General features: G+C 37.8%; 1 protein-coding gene and 1 long non-coding RNA gene across 6 annotated transcripts in view; one reads left to right on the top strand and one right to left on the bottom strand.

The window, feature by feature from the left end:
* Positions 1 to 285: 285 nt before the first annotated feature.
* The window catches only part of LOC139142009 (KH domain-containing RNA-binding protein QKI-like), a 63,801-nt gene continuing 45,664 nt past the window's right edge, over positions 286 to 18,422 (top strand). For 2 of the 4 annotated variants that reach the window (XM_070711790.1, XM_070711789.1), the window contains exon 1: positions 312 to 599. In XM_070711790.1, the coding sequence (XP_070567891.1) occupies positions 452 to 599 (148 nt within the window). In that variant the 5' untranslated portion in view covers positions 312 to 451. Of the gene's footprint in view, positions 600 to 18,422 lie in introns of all 4 variants that reach the window. The other 2 variants (XM_070711791.1, XM_070711792.1) reach the window with 2 other exon arrangements.
* Positions 9,167 to 16,112, bottom strand: LOC139142010 (uncharacterized). 2 transcript variants are annotated; one of them, XR_011554279.1, is made up of 3 exons: positions 15,609 to 16,112; positions 10,907 to 10,995; positions 9,167 to 9,657 (listed from the first exon to the last, which is right to left on the bottom strand). It is a non-coding gene; the product is annotated as an uncharacterized lncRNA (long non-coding RNA). The 2 variants fall into 2 exon arrangements; XR_011554280.1 differs by lacking the exon at positions 15,609 to 16,112 and adding an exon at positions 12,363 to 12,662.

Below are 18,422 nucleotides of genomic sequence, written 5' to 3'. Positions count from 1 at the left end.
GTTTCAATGAGAAAGAATCTGAATTGGGCGAGGCCACTTTTGTTACAGGTAGGGTTTTTCTAACTTGCTCTGTGTGTGACAACTGTATACGCCGTTTTACAACCGAACTATGATTTATTAGTGTAATAAATTTACATACAATATCAATAAATATGGCGTTTTGTGCAAATAATAGGGCGGAGTGAATCGTGTCAACATTTCATACAACGTTATAGAAACATTCTTGACCCCTCTACCTCCAGACTACCCTAATTCCTGAAATTCTTATATTTGCGCATGCGTTCTTATCGCACGTGTCAATAAACAAATTTCACTGTCTTCGAGTGTAGTGTTCAGTAGAGGAAAGCGTTGGAGTGATCAGTAGTTCGTCACTAACTTTACCAGTTCTAATGCTCAGCTAGACCTTACACGTTTAACTCAGGGTGATTTACTTAAGCCTTACACAGCAAACATGAGTACTATCGGGTTAGAGAAAGAGAAGGAGTCGCCAATGTCGGCTGGCAGCACACCAGAATACTTAGCTCAACTTTTGAAAGACAAGAAAGCCCTTGCAACTTTGCCGAATCTGTTTGCTCATGTAGAGAGGCTTCTCGAAGAAGGTGAGTAACAATACGAGTAGTTTTGGGTGTGGGTATACCACTGGCGTGCGATCGGTCAATATGTTTGATAACTAGGCCAAATCGGGCATTGTCTCGCAATATAGGAAGTGAATCTGGGCGCAGTAGGGTGAAGAAATCAAAAGGGAGCCCCGCAGAACGTGCCTGCAATGTTTGGAACACGTTCGGCAATGTTTGAAAGTTCACCATAACTTGCGATCGATGTCGTCTGTCACTGTAAACATACATATTGTACCGATAAGTTCGTGAGTTTCTGGAGTAGCACGACTGGCGTGACTTATTTGGTGCTGGTTTTAGGGGATTTTGATGACTGGCGGCCAAGAAATTGTAACATTCCATCACATCTGATAGTGCCGAGTCGGGCAAATAGGTTTCACTGTAAACTCAAGGCCGCCCAGCGGTACTTCCTACTTCGATGTTTTATATCACGCGTTGTTTGACAGCCGAAACTACGCCACACAGACGTTTTAATCTGCCGATTCTACGCATTATATGAAATATCAAGAAGGTTACGTTTTCATATAGAACATTATCTGCTATGGGGACCAAAGTTTAGGGGTCGAAAGCGACCGGAGTCTGACTAAGTTCCCACACTCGTAGACGTCATGTCCTTCGTTTCATGGCGGCCAGTCGTAAAACTGTGTTGTTTGAAGTTCGATTTTTTATCACACGCTTTGTTAGCCGTGTGTCGTTTTTATTGCGCCAGGGCAAGCTCAGACACTTGATATTCCTGCAAAACCCCTCGATATTCGTCGTTGCTTTCAAGAGCCAAAAAACGTCGCTTGGTAAACTGACCCGATGCGAGCGGCGGTCTCGAGCTCGCGTCTGACAGTTCATAGTACAGTCGATGAATAACAGCTGTATCTCCATTCGCGTATACACGCAGATATGAGCTGTCGAAAGACTTCCTGCACAAAAATAGCGCCCTACAACAGGCCTCTCTCCTTCCTTGGCAAGCCCCTTGCAGTGCCAAATTTGGACTTGCGCCACGAAGCAGATCGTTGCGATGCCATGATGAAACCAGATAATTAATGCCAATCTGGCTGTGAACCGTCAGCGGACTTTCTAGGGCTTCGTTCACGAGCATAATTTGGTACATGCGCGGGTGTGTATCTTGCTGGCTCTTTACAAATTTGTATACCGTATTAAGACCATTTAAATGGGGCTTATAAATTAATCTATTTCATATATATATCCACCATCAAGAAATTGCAGTGTGATGAACAACACTAGCCGAGAATCTGAATTGTGCAGAATGTACAGTGTGAGTTGCCATTTATACCCGTACGAAAATACTTCTTGCCAACAACTTTTAATTTGAAGAAAATCATCGACCATGGTTTGTTAAAAAGAGAGATGCATTCTGTATCTCTTCGTGAAGAGATTGGAATTCATCAAATCAACTCCCCTCCTCCTGAAGATTGATCGGTTGAATGTTGGCTACTGAGCCAAGTCTGTGGCCGATGTTGTTTTTGATACAGCCCGTTTCTAAAGGGGCTATCATCAACCGGGTAACAATTCTATTATTTTGCTCAACTTCAATAACTTTTAAGTATTCAGTTGCATGGTTATGCATGGCTGCCCATCCAAGTCCCCATTGTTTTCAACTAGTTACTTTGCATGCTATGAAAACCCTGAATACATTTACAGCCTAGGGCAAGTGTCATCGTATTCAGAACCAGCCCAGGCCTCCACAATACATATTCTCTTCCTTGCATCAGAATTCCTGAACTGATAATGTGATCGCTGGTCTGGCCAACTGACCAAATCACAGAGTGGTCAAGCTTGCCTCCAGCCTGTGTTACACAAAGTAAAGGGGGGTGGGGGACTCAAAGAGTACTGTTTGTTAAGATACTTGTTCTGTGTTTTTTCCACTGGCAGTGTAAACTCCATTTTGCTTATGGTCAGTTTGTTTGACACTTTTCATTGTGTATGATCACGCCTGGCACAATACCTACACAGTTTCATTCAAGAAGAGTAGCCTTCCGCACTGCCAACAATGACATGAATGATATTATTATTGGCAGGAATGAAATTCCCAAACAGGGATGGACAGAAATTCATAAATCAAATTTTTGTTTAAAGACGACTGATGGATAATGTGTTTCTAACCATCGTGCAAGTGTGGGGCCAACTCGCTTCAAAAAAAAATCTTTACAGTGGTCAGGGTTCTCATTTGTAAGTGAAATTTACATCTTGCCAATGCAGCGAAGTCCAAACAACCAAGTTGTCAGATTTAAATGGGCATTAGGCCTCTTTGTGGCCGTCAACATTATCTGTAACATCTAATCAGTCACTCCTTTAGATATGATTATATAAGATAAAATTCTGAGAATTTATATCCTGATCTATGTCCTGCCTAATGTTACAATGATTTTGCTCTGTGTATATTTTTCAAATTGTTTTGATTCAGCAAATGTCATTTAATTCAGAAATACAGTAAAAAAATGGGTCACTAATTATGCCAAATTGTATATGTGCTATTGGAGTGGGTGGTAGGGGCATTATTATCCCTTTTCCTGCCAAGTCCATATTTCACCACCAGGTCAAGATGGTTAAAATTAATGAAACACAACGTATTCCACATGATGTATTTTAACATAATACCGTACATTTGAAGGCTGTTGAAAACATAATACTGTAAAGTTGATTTTTTTGGGACAAAAGATGCTCTAACATACCAAGCCAAGTGGGTGAAAATACGTTATGGTTTGGCTCAATACCGCTTTTTACTGACTTGGCTAATGGGGAAGTGATGCAGTTATTACTGTCTGGCAGGAAAAGGGTTATATGATTAAAAGTTGATGGTAGGTCTTTTATGTGAGAAATTTGTTTTATATATGTGTTTTCCATTATAAGAATGCTGCTAGGGGCACGGTTGTTACCGTTGCTGAAACAATAAGATATTAGATCACTGTCTTTGAAAAAAGGGTAAGTGTAATTACAGGGAATTTTTTCTGCTGTGACCTTTGAACTATTTCACTTCCTGAGGTGAGTTCATGAGATGAAAGTGGAAACGAGAATATCTGAGCAGCAGTTCAGTGAACTGACATGAAATATAACTTCAGTTATCCAAATTCCACGTCCTACAATTGAATTTTGTGCCTCCAGGAGTTGAGCTGCAAAATCATTGTGTGTATTTTCCTGTCGCTGTACGGAGTCTCGGCGCCGCACATGTCACTTTGGATGATGGCACTGCTAAGCCGGGGCTTTGGTTCGGTCACACAACAGAAAATTACAGTGTTTTATCGAAATCCCAAGGATTTATCTGGGTTTCATATGCAAGCCAGAAGACATCATTACGCGTGGCACCAGCATTATTGATCCGCTGTACATTTCATTGTAAATTGGAAATGCCACTGGAGACAGTGAGAGTTCCCTGTGTGCCTGAGTTGGGTATTCAACTAGCATTGGCAATCGACTGGTAGTTTTGCCCCGGTATTAATTATTTCCTGTCCCCTTGCTATGTTATTTTAGGTGAATCAACATATAGGGGTAGGGTCAGCTGGTTTCCTTTTACAATGTAGTACAATAATATTTTGACTTCATTTGTTTTTCAGATTTGTACAGTTGTGTTTATTGACTGACTTATCAAACAGCTTTCTGTGTAACAGAAGGTTACAATATGAAATACCAAAAAGTGACAAAAAGATTTTAAAGTAAGCCGCTATAACCAAATTATAACCAGATGGCCAAGGGCAGTGAAAGTGTATTCCTTAGTCATTACTAACCCGCTCAAAGCATTCAAATCTGATTGGCTAGCCTCTTTTGATTGACAGGACTTTTGCTTGTGATGTCATGAAGTTTACCCTTTTGACATGTGGCAAGGCAACTTGGATGATTCCACACAAGGGTTAGTTTGATTGGTTTAGATGTCAGGGATACATTTTCTACAAATGTTCTTAAAACAGATCACATTTGTTAATCTGCCATGATTTCATCTAAGATGAGATGGTGTAGGTATCTTAACATTTCTTGAGTCACAGTGTGTCTTCCAAATGTTCATAAATTTAAGACATTATTTATTATTTTTATGTTTGCATGGTACACCTATTACAACTAATGAGATACTGAAAGTTTTATTGACAATCTGTCAAATAGCATCATTTATTTTTCAACGTATTGCTGAAAATTCATCCATGATAATATTAATAAAAGCAATTTACCTCAAGCCATATATAAACCCATCGCTGAGCAGAGCTGCCTGCTGAGTGTGACTGCTTAACTCGTAATTACGCAGTCATGTCTCGTTTCGCTTAGAGCTGCAGAATCAAAGAAAAATTAATTAATTGATTAATTAGATTTGAAGTCTGCATTATTGTGTTTGCAGTGAGTGGTCTTGATGGATTGCGATAAAAGAAACAATGATGATGTAAATTGATTTTATCAATATATTTCATTTTTTTTTATGAGTATATGTTTTCCAGTATTGGATATTTCCACTTTCTCTGGTTGAGAGAAATAGATTGAAATATGAATGGCTTGAAAGATTCCCTGGCATAGATAACACTGTGCAGTGTACATTGCATGAAATAATAGTATTCTAAGTTGTATGCATATTATTGTGTAGCACTAGCCATATTATCAAATTAAGAATGGGGGCCCCCAAAAGGCTGGGGACTGGAAATTTAAATTTAAGGCATCTAGGAAATTGGAAAATACCATTGGGCAGTGTAGGCTGTCATGCATAAGTTGCATTTTGCATGCTAAGGATCTTTTAAATATGTCTCCTCAATCTCTTCACTGTTAAAATCATATTATTATCCTTTGGAAATTATTATAATGTAAGTTTGCATGCCATTGTAGACATTTAAAGTATTTTTATATACACAAATTAATATATATATATATATATATATATATATATATATATATATATATATATATATATATATATATATATATATATATGTTATATATATATATATATATATATAACTCCTTGGTTTTCCTTCCCTTTTACAATATTTGAGTAAATACATGATTGGAGCCAACACATTTGAAATGAGGGGTTGGGGGAGGTAGATGATGGGATAAAAAAATCCGAAGTAAGTGGTGAATTGATATCTGAAAATCAACTAAGTTCCAGGGGGCATGATAGACACATCACAGGGCAAGATAGAGTTATTTTTGGAAATTACACTTTGGAGTAAATTGATGTGCACACTTTCTTTGAGTGGCAGACCATGTAATTGTGGATAATATCTTAAAGATTTCCGTATTCTGTAGCTGTCTTGGGAGTAGTGAAAATGGTAATGCCGGATTACACAAACAAGGTGGAACTGGGAACAGCAGTGCCATGCTACGTAACCAGTGGTTTCAGGCTGGGCGGAAATTCATTCTTCAATTATAATAAAAAAGTATCTCATAAATTCAAGTGAAAAATGTGTGAATTGTTTGATAATTAGATTAACATTAAAATTACTTTCGATAATAACAGTTGGTGGACTAAAAAGTATTCCATATTTTCAGATAAAGAGATTAAAAATTGAGACAGATTTCTGGAGAAATACTGGGATTTGATTGAAGTTGGAATGATGTGCTGTGTAGTGGCCGACAGGGTTCATGTTCAACCATTTTAAAAAATTAAAAAGAGAAAAATGGGATATTTACTTTCTGCTTATAAAAAATACAGTTTATTCTCTTCTCGTAAACTGAGTAATGTAGAATGTTTCAAATATTAATTATGTTTTTAATTGTTGGGTAGTTTAATTTATGATTTCAAAATGTTGCAGGATGATATCGTCTATTCTATGTTTTTAAATCTATTTTTCTTTTTTTTAGCCTGTAATTTACAAAATGAGAAAAAAATGAAGTGATTTACTTTTGCCGAAGTGACATCCTTCCTGAACCAAGTTGATTAAAATATTATCGAGGAAGACAGTGGACTTGTTTTCATGCTTGAGTGACTTGAACTAGTATGCAGTGATGGATAAAAATTTGTAAAAGCTAATCGCAACAGTGCCAGCAGGAAAAGTAAAATGCCAATAAATCAGAACTCAATGCAAGCATGTGTCTTTTAAACAACTATAGCATGATAAACTCATTGAATATTCGTTTCACTGTGCACATCAAAACATGCAGTGTTATTTTTGAAAGCAGAGCTATGCCATTGTATGGTTTTTTATGGTGATGCAATGTTATATCACTGTGTTCAGAAGAACAAAACAAGAATAGCAAGTGTTAGATAAAGCTACGGAACACATTAGGGCCATCCAGATAAATTAAGCATTCCTGCTTTTATACAAGCCTTTCTGACAGTGTCAGAAATTTCTTGACCTCTCTATCCCTAATCTTCTTTTAGTTTACACAGTTCCAGTCAAGTCAGTGCAATCCAAATCAATTTGATAAAACCACTGTGTGGATACAGAAAGGTTGATACTTCCTCATTGGGGTTATCTCAATTTGAACTCCTGATGTCCTGGAAAAGCCATGGACCAAAAAATTCCAGAGTCTGTGATGACGCAAAGGAATGTTCTTCTGATAGTAGATATATGAAATCTCATCCAACAGTTAACACAAGCTAATTATATCCTGCTGTATGGACCCCAATATTTTTATAAAATCACCTCGGGATGTCAAGATACTTGCGTATGCCAAATGGTGAAGGAAGGGCAACTGAGGGATATTTGTTACAGGACCACATCTAAACCTATTTAAGAAATATTTTCATATTAATCATTTAAAATGCTTGCAAGAATTGCTGAAAAAAAATCCTGATTGCACAAATTTATTTAGATGAGAACAATTTTGACAACCACATTATCAACATTTTTCAGTTAGTGTCAAGATTGCATTGTAATGTTCTGGAATTTAGCTGCTTCATGTGCAAGCTCAGATGTGTATATCTATATGTCTGTGTATATGTGGCAGCCATTTTGGAATCCCATGATTCAATGTGGCATGTCAAACTGAGGCACTCAAGATTATTTCAGGGTTTAGTCACGAGTCAAGTATCTCAGCATGGACAGTCTCAGTGAGCTGTGAAATTATGTATTTCCTTTGTTACTCCAAACCAGTTCAAACTTCCCGTATTCCAGATCATTTTGGTCCCCCACCCACCTCCCCATCTCCCCCAGTAAATACTAGAGATTCTTGGGTTGCAGCTAGGCAAATTGAGCAAATAAAAATCAGCGATGTGTATAGGTGACTGTTTTCTTTCCTACTTTCTATTCTCTGGCAAAAGACGTAAGATAACAAGGCAACACAATGCTCTCCCTTGTAATTGATACAGCTATGTTTGCTGTTGTGACTTCGGTAAACTTGCAGGAAAGTTGTTGCTTGTCCCAGCTTATTGTCTGACTCACTTGCCGTAGAAAACAGGTTGGTATGGCTGCAGTCAATCCTCCGCCCAAAACACACATACGCTGACCCACATCACCCACAGAAGATTCTGCCTTAATTATTACCCCCCTTCCCCCCTCAACTTGTGTGGAGAAATCGGAGCTGCCACTAAGTGCTTTGGTCAGGATTTAAAATATCAGCAGCTTTTGCCATGGTGTGGTGATATCACATATGCCAGGCAGCTGTGATATACGAGGCCTTGGATGGTTGCTGTGTTGGGAGGAAATTAGCCACTCGATTGGACCTGGAATATCAATAGTTGATAGTGCAGATTAAATGACGTCTTAAACTTTTATCGACTTTGTTTCATGCCAGATGAGAGATTGCTGGTACATATTTTGGAATGTCTTCGGGACTTAGTGCTGGTGTTATCTATCTCAATTACTGATTTAAAACTGTGCTGTAAGTCTTGCTGTCTCTTACTTTCCTCCTTACTTGTTATTATCTGTTATTATTGGACAGTAAAGATTTTTGAACTGCCTCCCCATGGAGTCATCTTTTGTGCAGAAGGTATTGATTTTTTGTGTGTTCTTTTAATCAATATGATATTGATTTTACTGTAACCCTCTGTGTAGCCTGTATTGTGTGAGAATTCTTTACTGTGGTGTGTACAATGGATGTTTCGGTTTCCCCATGGGACTCTCCTCCAATAAGACCAATCTGGCACATCCAGGCTTGCTCTCTCTCACTGCTATTCAGTCCATTGCTTCAGTTTGTTCAGGCACCACCTCACCATATGTGAGAAAATTCAAGTGGCCTTCCCATGGGGTCAGGCCCCAAATGTTGGTCTTGTTGGGTTGGGACCCTTCATCAAATTTTAATGCCTGTCCTCCCCCTGTGTCCCTGCCATTGAACAGGTCAAGCAGCACGACAAAGGACAGGAAGATGGCATGATTTTCCACATCTTTGGTTTTAAGTTGACATACTTACACTGTTAGGGATGATTCTTGGGAAATGTGTCTTGCAACTCTGGAGATAAGTCTCTTCTACAGTGAAGATTATTTAGTGATTCTTTGTTGCAGCTTAAATGGAATCAGGTGATGATAAACGTGAATATATATATATATATATATATATATATATATATATATATATATATATATATATATATATATATATATATATATATATATATATATATATATATATATATATATATATATATATATATATATATATATATATATATATGTATATATGTGCAGTGTTATTGAAAGCAGATGAATTATAGTGTGGAATACAGTTTAGTTTTACAAGAACTTTGAAAGTTAAACACATACAGGCTGTGTTTACAAGTCAAAAACTAAGTATTTGGACATGACTTTTGAAGTACGGCAAAAAATTGCATAAACAGAGTCAAAATAAATATACTGGTAAAGTGTATCAAAAGTTACAACTCCTAGATCTTTCAGTGTATACTTAAACATCACGTCTGAACTGACTTATCAGCTCTGTATTCAGAAGAACTCATGAAGGCAGGTCACAGAGTTAATTTCTTGGAAAAAAGTGTTCATTTTGACAATAACAGCTTAAAATGAAGCCACTCATATTTTTGAAATCTTGAATTTCATTAGCTTCACTCTCAAATTAATTAACTGAAGCCATAGTATTTTAATCAAAGGCTATAACTCAGTCACAAGTCGGTGTTCTGAAATTGTTCAAGACAGGACTCTGTGGTTGAACGGATCGTGAATTTCTATTGAATAAAAAAAACAATGCATATTGATTAATAAGTCTGCATTTACAATATGCTTTGTATTGTAAGTGTGTAGTGTCGTTTTGCTAGTAAACAGTGCATTGATAAGCAGATGAAGAACACAAGTAAACATATAAATTAAATTTTGTCAACACTTTTGTGTTACAATATCTCCTGCAATCATCTATTTGCTGTGTTAATCCATCTGTGCTGATAATTTGATTTGTTTCCCCGGACAACCCAAGCGGAAGCTAATTGAAGCAAGGCGTGCAGGGTTTTTGTTTGTGCATTCCCCTGCTGTTTATAGCTGTTCTCTACTCTTTTCTTTTTTTGATCTGGTTAGCGAGTTTGGAATTGGTTACTCTATCAAGCCCTCCTTAATCTGGAGTGTGGTTTACATTTCCAATTTGAAGTCTAATAGTTAATGTGTACTGAGCAAATATGGTTAAGGTAATCTGTAGATTATTGGGTTGGGAATATTGTGATAGACAGCGGCTGCCAGCTACTGTGTGAGGTGTTTCAAGTGTGACAAGTACGTACATGTACAAATTTAAAGCCTGTATAATCCTCACAAATATTTCTGTACCCCAGTGCTATTAAGAAGTTTATCTGTACCACTATAGCCAGTGCTGTTATGAACATCATATATTGTACTGATCACCTAGGTGGTGGGTGGAGTACTCATATATGAAAACTCTGTTCACTGATTCGAACCATCCTTTAGTTTATGGTTGCATCTCGCCCTTGCTGAACCTTCTGATAAATTCAATCTTATTAGATTCAGGGAATGATGTCTGCAGAGCGGCTTCATGCAAGGCCAAGATTCACACTGTGATCATTAATAACATCACCTTTCCTGAAACCAAGATTGTCTTTTTTCCCTCGCAGACATGAAAAATAAATTTGTTCAGGACTGTGATATTTGAATTTATATTTTTGTGAAAGGGGTTCCTCAATGGATAATAACTCGTTATCAATTAATTTGCATACTGAAACAATTCTCATTAATACACTGGTTAAATGGAAATGTTTGTTTTTAGCAAAGTCAGATAGCACTGAAAGAAGAAATTTGTAGCATGTCCGGTGAATGTAGTTATTTTTTGAACACAATTGTAGTGCATGGAATGAAAAGTTCATGAGATAGCAATTATTTCCCCCCAGCTTGTACTAGCTCAATCAGAACATCGCATCTCAGTATTTTCCCAGCGGGGGTTTTTTGCCGTCTTTCAAGGCTGCCAATTCAGCTTACCTTGTGGCGCAGTTCTCCAGGTCTCCCAATGAAATTCTCACCTCACCAAATCTAATTTCAGGCGCAGTTTCTTCCTCCAACAAGGAAATCTAATTGTGGTTTTGAAAAAAAAGAGGCAGTAGTCGTGTGCACTTTTTGTCAATTGACAAGGGTGTTGTGTGGATTGTTTCAAGAGGAAGAACCAGAAGTGACCTGCTACGGAAATTAATGTACTTACAATAAAGGACTGTCCAGTAAATATGTTTGTCAATTTTAAAGTAGTTTCCAGGAAAGCAGTTTATAGAGCAATCCGAATTTTATGTACACTGATATCTAAACATTTGATCACTGTCCCTCCATGGGTGACTGTGATTTTATAAAAGAAAACTACTTCACCAATGAAGGGTGTATGAAAAGTTTAAAAATATCAGATGACAGGGAGTGGGAAGTGTCGTCTGACAACTTGGAGTGTCTCATGTGCCCATAGTAATTACATGTATAATTGAACTCTTGCAAGCTTGCCGTGGTGAATTTTGAGAAGGGATGGCGTCCCAGGAGTTTGTAAGGCTATCCCAGATGTGATGAAAATTTTTGTCTGGTTTGCATATATATTCAAAGAAGTCGTATCTGTAGAGACTGTGTGCTGAGTGGGTGGATCGTCTGACTTTGTGTAAGCTGATTCTGTCTTGTTTGTTAGAACACCACATCCATGAAGATTTTCAACACACTCCCGCGTTTTCCTGTGTGTGTTTGCCCTAAAATCTCGGAAATTCTCCACAGACACAATTGTGTTGCATATATCTTCCCATTGGTTGTCACACAAAAGTGATTGTTAAAGTACATCAAAATTACAAACATGCCCCCATTACCTCAGTTTGTTTTATCTACTTATATTTACATATTTTTTGTGGAAGAAAGTCTGTGCATTTGGGGATGACAATAGCTACTTCAATAGACAATTATCTTTTTCAATCAACTGTTAATCACTCTTCAGTACTTCAACTCAAGATCCTGCTGCATGTTGTAGCATGTTGGTTTTCTCTTTGGACTTTTGTTTTAACAGAGATGCATTGGTCTAGCTATCTGGTGCCTTCCCCCCTTGTTACCCCCCATCCACACCTTCCAGAACAAAAGGACTGTCACAAAGCTTGTTATTGAAAGGTTGGGTTTTTTATGACTGTGGTATGTTATTCAGCATTTATGCAAAATTTATATTTTTAGCCTGTTACATTGAAACTTGGGACCCTGATGAACCCTGCATATTTATATATGAAGGCTTTTTAGCTTTATGTACTTTCACTCCCACCCACATTTTAAATCAGCTTTTATAGCGTACTGCATACTGTAAGAGATACCACAAACAATTTTAGGAGTCGTACTCAAATCACTCCGATGGAATCTGAAGATGCTGGCCTTGCAAATAAGAAACACTTGATAATGAAAACGGAATGAAATAGAATGGTTGTGTAACACCTACCCAAAGCATGCATATTTCTCTCTATTGAATCGGTTCTCAACAAATGTTTCAGACTGCACATCTCTTTATGCACTGGCTCCAGGGCTTGTCAAGCAGAGTCCTGTCTATTCACCCAGCAAAGAGATAATGGATTCGGCTGTGATTTGAAATAGAAAAGGCCAATAGTTGACAGTTTGATCTTAGGGAAAGATAACCCACGTTGGGTACCTCATAAATCCATGTCTGAAATCATGCTTATTCATTTTCGCTTGAAATGATAAGTGAGTGTCGATTCTCCAGAGATGTGAATCTTATTTTGTGCATGACGTTAGAAATTCGCTCCCCTAGGGAAATGGAAATATGTTCTTGGTATGTCAGTGGTGTGTACATGTATAGAGTGTGTTTTTTTGCATCTACATGTACATACAGGAGGAGCATATCACTGAATTGAACGGAAGACATGAAGTGTGATCATTGTTCTGACACTGTGACATTTTTGAAAAGAACATCATCGATAAGCATGAAATCATGCTGTTTCTTCAAAATTGTCAGGTTTGACTATGCCCTTAAAAACTCAGACAGATTTTTAGAGATCGATATCATATTCAATAATGCCTGGGAAATGTATGCATGTGCTTGCATTGCTAAATTAATGAAATAAAAAATTGAAGCTTAGTACTTATTGTTAAATTCCTTGAGACTCCTAGCCGTAAGATATATTTTTCAGTGGGTGGCCTTAATTAATTCTCATTTCATTCTCATGATAATTAGTTATCAGACAGCATTTTAAAGGAGATCAGTTTATTTCTTAACTAATAGGAAATAACCTCAAATTAGAAATGAAAAATTGCTTCTTCTGAGTGTTTGCCATGAGAGCTAGTCGTAAGGTCCTTTGAGCCATGATTTATGGCCAAGCTGTGTCCAAATTATTGATATCCACAATTTTGTGCTCTAATTTCCTGATTTGTCACATTGTAGGCTAGCATTCCTATCGTGTGCCTCATTCGTGACTTAATTACATTGGCAGGTGAAATTGCCGGCACGAACGTCAGCGACGAGAAGAAAAATACCGACGCAGGTAAAGATAATGAATCAATGGCCGGTGCTCTATTCTGTTCAATTGAACGAATGAATGGAAAAGTATGTCATGAAATTACTTGTCTATTTAGACGTGTAGCATTTGATTGAATAACTGTCACCAGGTATTCAGTTGAAGTCGATGTATTTTTTCAAAAGATAGCCAAGGAATAAAAGAATGGGAAAAACCAAAGGTTTCAAATTTGTCACGAATTGTGCATTCATGGTTGACAAGACTTTGCTTGCTGGTGAAGTCAGTCTTGACAGAAAGATTTACACACTTCATTTGTTGAGTTAACTTGTACTTTTCATCTTTAGTCTACAGACAGGTCTTTTGTGAAAAAGTAAAGAAACTCAACTGGCAATTGTTTACCAGTGTAGACACTTTACTGTTGCCATGGCAATTTCGCAGTTCGCACGTCGAGTTGAAAATTGTACACATGATCTTCTGGTGCTGTGTAAAAGTGGAAATGAGGGTTTAGTGTATTGAGCTCTGCTTATAGTGTTATTTGAGGCTGGTTTCACCTGTCGTCAGCACACTCTATGGTGTTAAACCAGGATAGCTTTAAAGATCCGTTACTTGTGAATGCAGATCACGCATTCAAATTGCTAGTAAAATTTGCAACACACCCCTGGACAAACGTGCCGACCTGCTTGTATTGGTCATCGTCGCACAGGTTGTGAAGTGGATGGCCATGTTAAACAATGCTACCCATATTTAGCAGGGGAGGTTTTGATGGACATGCAAACACTTGTATACCTATTGAGACTGCATACCATGCTGTGCATACTCAAGTGCAAACGGACAATCGGGCCAAGAATAAATACGCTGCAATTGTGTTGATCTGCCGCTTGTGAATAAAAATAAGTCAAGTCATCTCAGTGGGCAGGTTTTTGAGAAGCTTGATATGCAGTGAAAGGCGTTTGTTGTTTGCTGTTGTGTTATTGATGGGGTAATTGGGATGTTTACAGGTTTTCACTGATTCACACAAACGGAAAAACCGTGCGTACCATTTCAAAGGCTGCAAATGTCCTCATTAAATGTTCCCGCGGTAATATTTTTACTTTCTGTACTTCAGTTCTGCAGACTTGCTAGGAATGGCAACTTTGCTCAGGGCTTGTAATCTTTGTCGAGTAACAACATCGCAAGCCTCTGTGACATTCCTACAACATTGTTATGTAACATTAGTTTTTCGAACTATCAGGAATTTTTTTACAAACCCCTAGGAGCACAAAGGAAAGGACACATCAGCTGAAGTTATAACAATTCACCATAGCGAACAACACCACATAGCTGTGTTTTTGACCATGAAACTATCTTCTGTGATTGCTCTCCCCTCTAGTCAAATCTCATCACAGGTCCTTTGGCCCCTGTGGTGAATTCATGGCGTCATATGTCATTCTTGGTTTCTTAAATCCCTTTCACCTTCTACATCAAGTGATACAGCAATGTTTATGATTGGCTGGCAGGATCTACGTAAAGGCAAAATGTGGGTAAAATGTTTGAGCAAGATGGTCGCCATGTGTTAGACAATTGCTGCCACCAAATCTAAGTACCTTGAAAAAGTTTCAAAACTGTAATTAGATCATTACCTTAATTTGACCTCTGTGAACAAAGCATTTTAATATGTTTAATACGGTAATACTTGTAGTTTAACTGTTAGTCAGTAAATACAGTTTTTGCAAAAATGATCAGGAGGTTGGAGCTAATCATTTCAGGTAGAAGCTTGTGGAGGAATATTTTACAGAAAGTAGGGACAACTAGCAATGAAAAGATTGGCTTTGTTTTGCGCGCATAGGTCGTCACTCTTTGGTGCACTGGAAACTGTTGTAGCATGAAAATCTGGGCGCCTCAGTTGCTTTGTTAAGCTCAGAAAGTGAAATATGGATTTGTTGTCCTCCACATTTTGTGTAGTCATGCAAGGGGAAAAACGTCAGCCATTCAAAGATGGACGCTGCCAGTTGAAGATTATAGTTATAATTTTGGCGTACAAGCCTACAAATACAGCATGAAACAAGCAAGGACACTCATTGTTGTTGCAACAGAACAGGTTTGTAGCAGTTTCTGCCGGGCATTACTTTGAAATCACAGATGGGCTGTTGTCGTCTCTCTGATATACCCTAGTTTGCAGGGCCATCTAACAAGGCTGTAATTGTCATTCTGTCTGTAACAGCTCATTTTACACTCACTGTGAATATAAATAATGGTCCCCTGGTGGCTCTCTGCATGATAGTTTTCATTGTGTTTGTACACTGCTAAGTTCACCCTGTACTTGTCCCTGCATGTGTCTTCGCCATGGTGAAATACACCGCCAGTGTTTAGAAATGGCCGTCAGACTGGTACTTAGCCTTCCACGAGAGAGTTGTCCATTGTAAACACTGCGATATATCAGTTTCTTGAAGGATTGATATTTTCCAGCCTTCTTTGAAAATCTCGTTTGACATTAATGTGGACACATTGGAGTCCAAGTTGTGAACTACTCCTTCGCTGTACTTTCTATTGTCGGGAGATTGCCCCAGTCATGACAGCTGAAAAAAAAATTAAAGAATGGTCATGAAATGGGTTAGAAAGTCAACATGTTACTGGTAGGGAATTATTTTCCCCCTCTCAGTGGTCACTTTGAAGAGGTATTTTGCTAGAAGACTATGGTGATGTGTTTTAAATAAGCACCTCCCCAGCCCCTCTTTCCACTCACAACATTCATCAAGATAGGGAACCTCATTTATGTTGAGGCTATAAAGACACCCTAGGGTACTGTAAGTTTGAGGCTCCTTTCATGCAGTTGGTGTAAATGGTGTACATTCCCAAGGCATGATTGTTATTCCCAGTGCCTATTCCTTGTCATCTATCTGACACATAAAACAGGATAGAGGAGCCACTGGCTGTCTCATCTTTCCTAGTTTGTATTCAAAGACGCGAGCATCGCATAACAAACAAAATGTCCCAGGGTAGAGCACTGCTGTGGATCAGCTGTAAGTGCAGTCACCGCTCTAATCACAGTACATCAACATAAATGTACCACTATTCTTATGAGAATTTTATTTAAAATTTCAACATTTTCGAAACTCATTTCTTTAAATTCTGTGAGTCAGTATATAAGCTGTATACATGAAGGTGAAACTAGATCAAAATTATCGTAAAAAAAAAATGAGTTGAAAATTATCAGTGTACAGTGAAACTTTAACAGAGTGATTTTTTTTGATTTTCCACAATGCATGCTAAGTATTCCAGCTATCGGTTTCTGTAGATATAGGAAATGTAATGTGAGACTGTCTGACTCTGTGTGTTACTTGTGACCTCTTTATAAGAATGGCTTCAGCAAAACCATTTAACCAGGCATGGTTTCAACTTACTATATTTTATTATAAATTATAAAAATTTAAAAGAGCAACTAGCCGGAAGTAGTAATAGTCAACTCTAGTATCTCAGGTCTCTGTCTCAGAAAACATGAAATTTTGCCATTTTGTAAAGTGTCATAGCTTTGTTTTCATGTTTTTATCCATACAAATTATTGAAATTTATTAAAAGATTTGAGTCAAAACCCTGAAATACAGAAAAATTTGCATTGTAAGGTTTGCAAAATTGAAGGCATCCATTTTGAAAGTGAGAATAAAATGATCTGTGAAAATGAACTGTCCTTTCATCGAAACTGAGGACACTTTACAAAAGTTAACGTGTAAACTTTATTTTTATAATCAGTGTACGTAGCACAAAATTTTCTAGACAGTGCTCTAAATACAGGGATGCCCACAGAAGAAATGTTCAAAGAAATTGTTCAAAGTCAAGATCATGGGTCAATTGAAAGTGATAAGCAGTGGTGTGGTTTTTGGTCACGTAGCCAGTGTATGCATGTACAGGACACCAACTGGCCTTGACAGTAGAAGTGGTGGGTCGTTAAAATTTTTTCAAAGGTCAATGAGAAAAGCAGTATCAAAAGACACCCTTGCGGTCTAATGAAAATCATGTTCTCTGCTATTGTACTGATAAACAGCATTGTCATTCAGCATCAAGCCTGATCAGTCAGGCTGTCTTCATTTTAACCCCTTGAAATTTTGTGTGTCCGAAGATCCATTCATACAAATACCAGTGTTTGACTTTCACGATAAATCCATGAGCTGTGCGGAAGTTACAAATGTCTAATCCATGTCATGAAAAGTGTGTAGATAAGGAAGCAATTACAGAAAAAAGAAAATTAGTATTTTAAATACGACATACTATAGAAAAAATCAAAGAGTTGTCTTCTTGTGAAAAGGAATATTAGAAAGTCGTGGGTGTGTTTTATGACATTCAGGCAAGAAATTGTGATGTTTTTTGAGTTGAATGCAGTCACTGTTTGGCATTAAAATAACATGATTAATGTTTCATGGATGATGTGTTGCAGATTATGCCAAGAATTTAGCCAGACTGAGATTTACGTCTTGAAGTCCAGAGCTCATCTTTGTAGCAGCAGAATCCATTATTATGACTCTGTCCCTAGCTGCTGATATTTCACAAGTTTCAGAATTTGTGATTTTGGTGAGAGATACTCCAGATGGACAGTCGGTTTCCGGTTTCTCCTTTGCCAATTCTTGTTAGAAATTCAAAACATAATATCTAATTTTGAGTGGGAAAGCTGTTTCAAAACACGGTTCACATTTCAAGTGACGGTATCGACTTTCTCTCCGTAGTTTGAAATGCCGGCATCATGGCGTTTCTGTTACAACAGACCGGGAGATTACTCCCAGAGCTCATTACAAAATGCCTTCAAACTCAGGGCTCTTTTTTGTCTGAGACTCCTGTGTAAGTTTAGCCATGAAGTGGTATGGTATGTCCATGACAGACAAAATAGCCGTTGCCTCTGGCAATGCAATGGAACGCTATTCTCTGATTCTTACAGGTGTATTCATGCTTCCCCAGGTACTAGGTGAGCTTGTACATGCTTATAGTCTCATAAAAAAAATGTCTTCAAAAGAAATACTCCAGCCTGGAGACTCCATAGTACAAGATTCAGCTTAGTGCTGTGA

Source organism: Ptychodera flava, chromosome 10, assembly GCF_041260155.1.
Source record: "Ptychodera flava strain L36383 chromosome 10, AS_Pfla_20210202, whole genome shotgun sequence".
In the NCBI taxonomy this organism is placed as follows: domain Eukaryota; kingdom Metazoa; phylum Hemichordata; class Enteropneusta; family Ptychoderidae; genus Ptychodera; species Ptychodera flava.
This window is presented reverse-complemented; position numbering and strand designations above follow the sequence as displayed.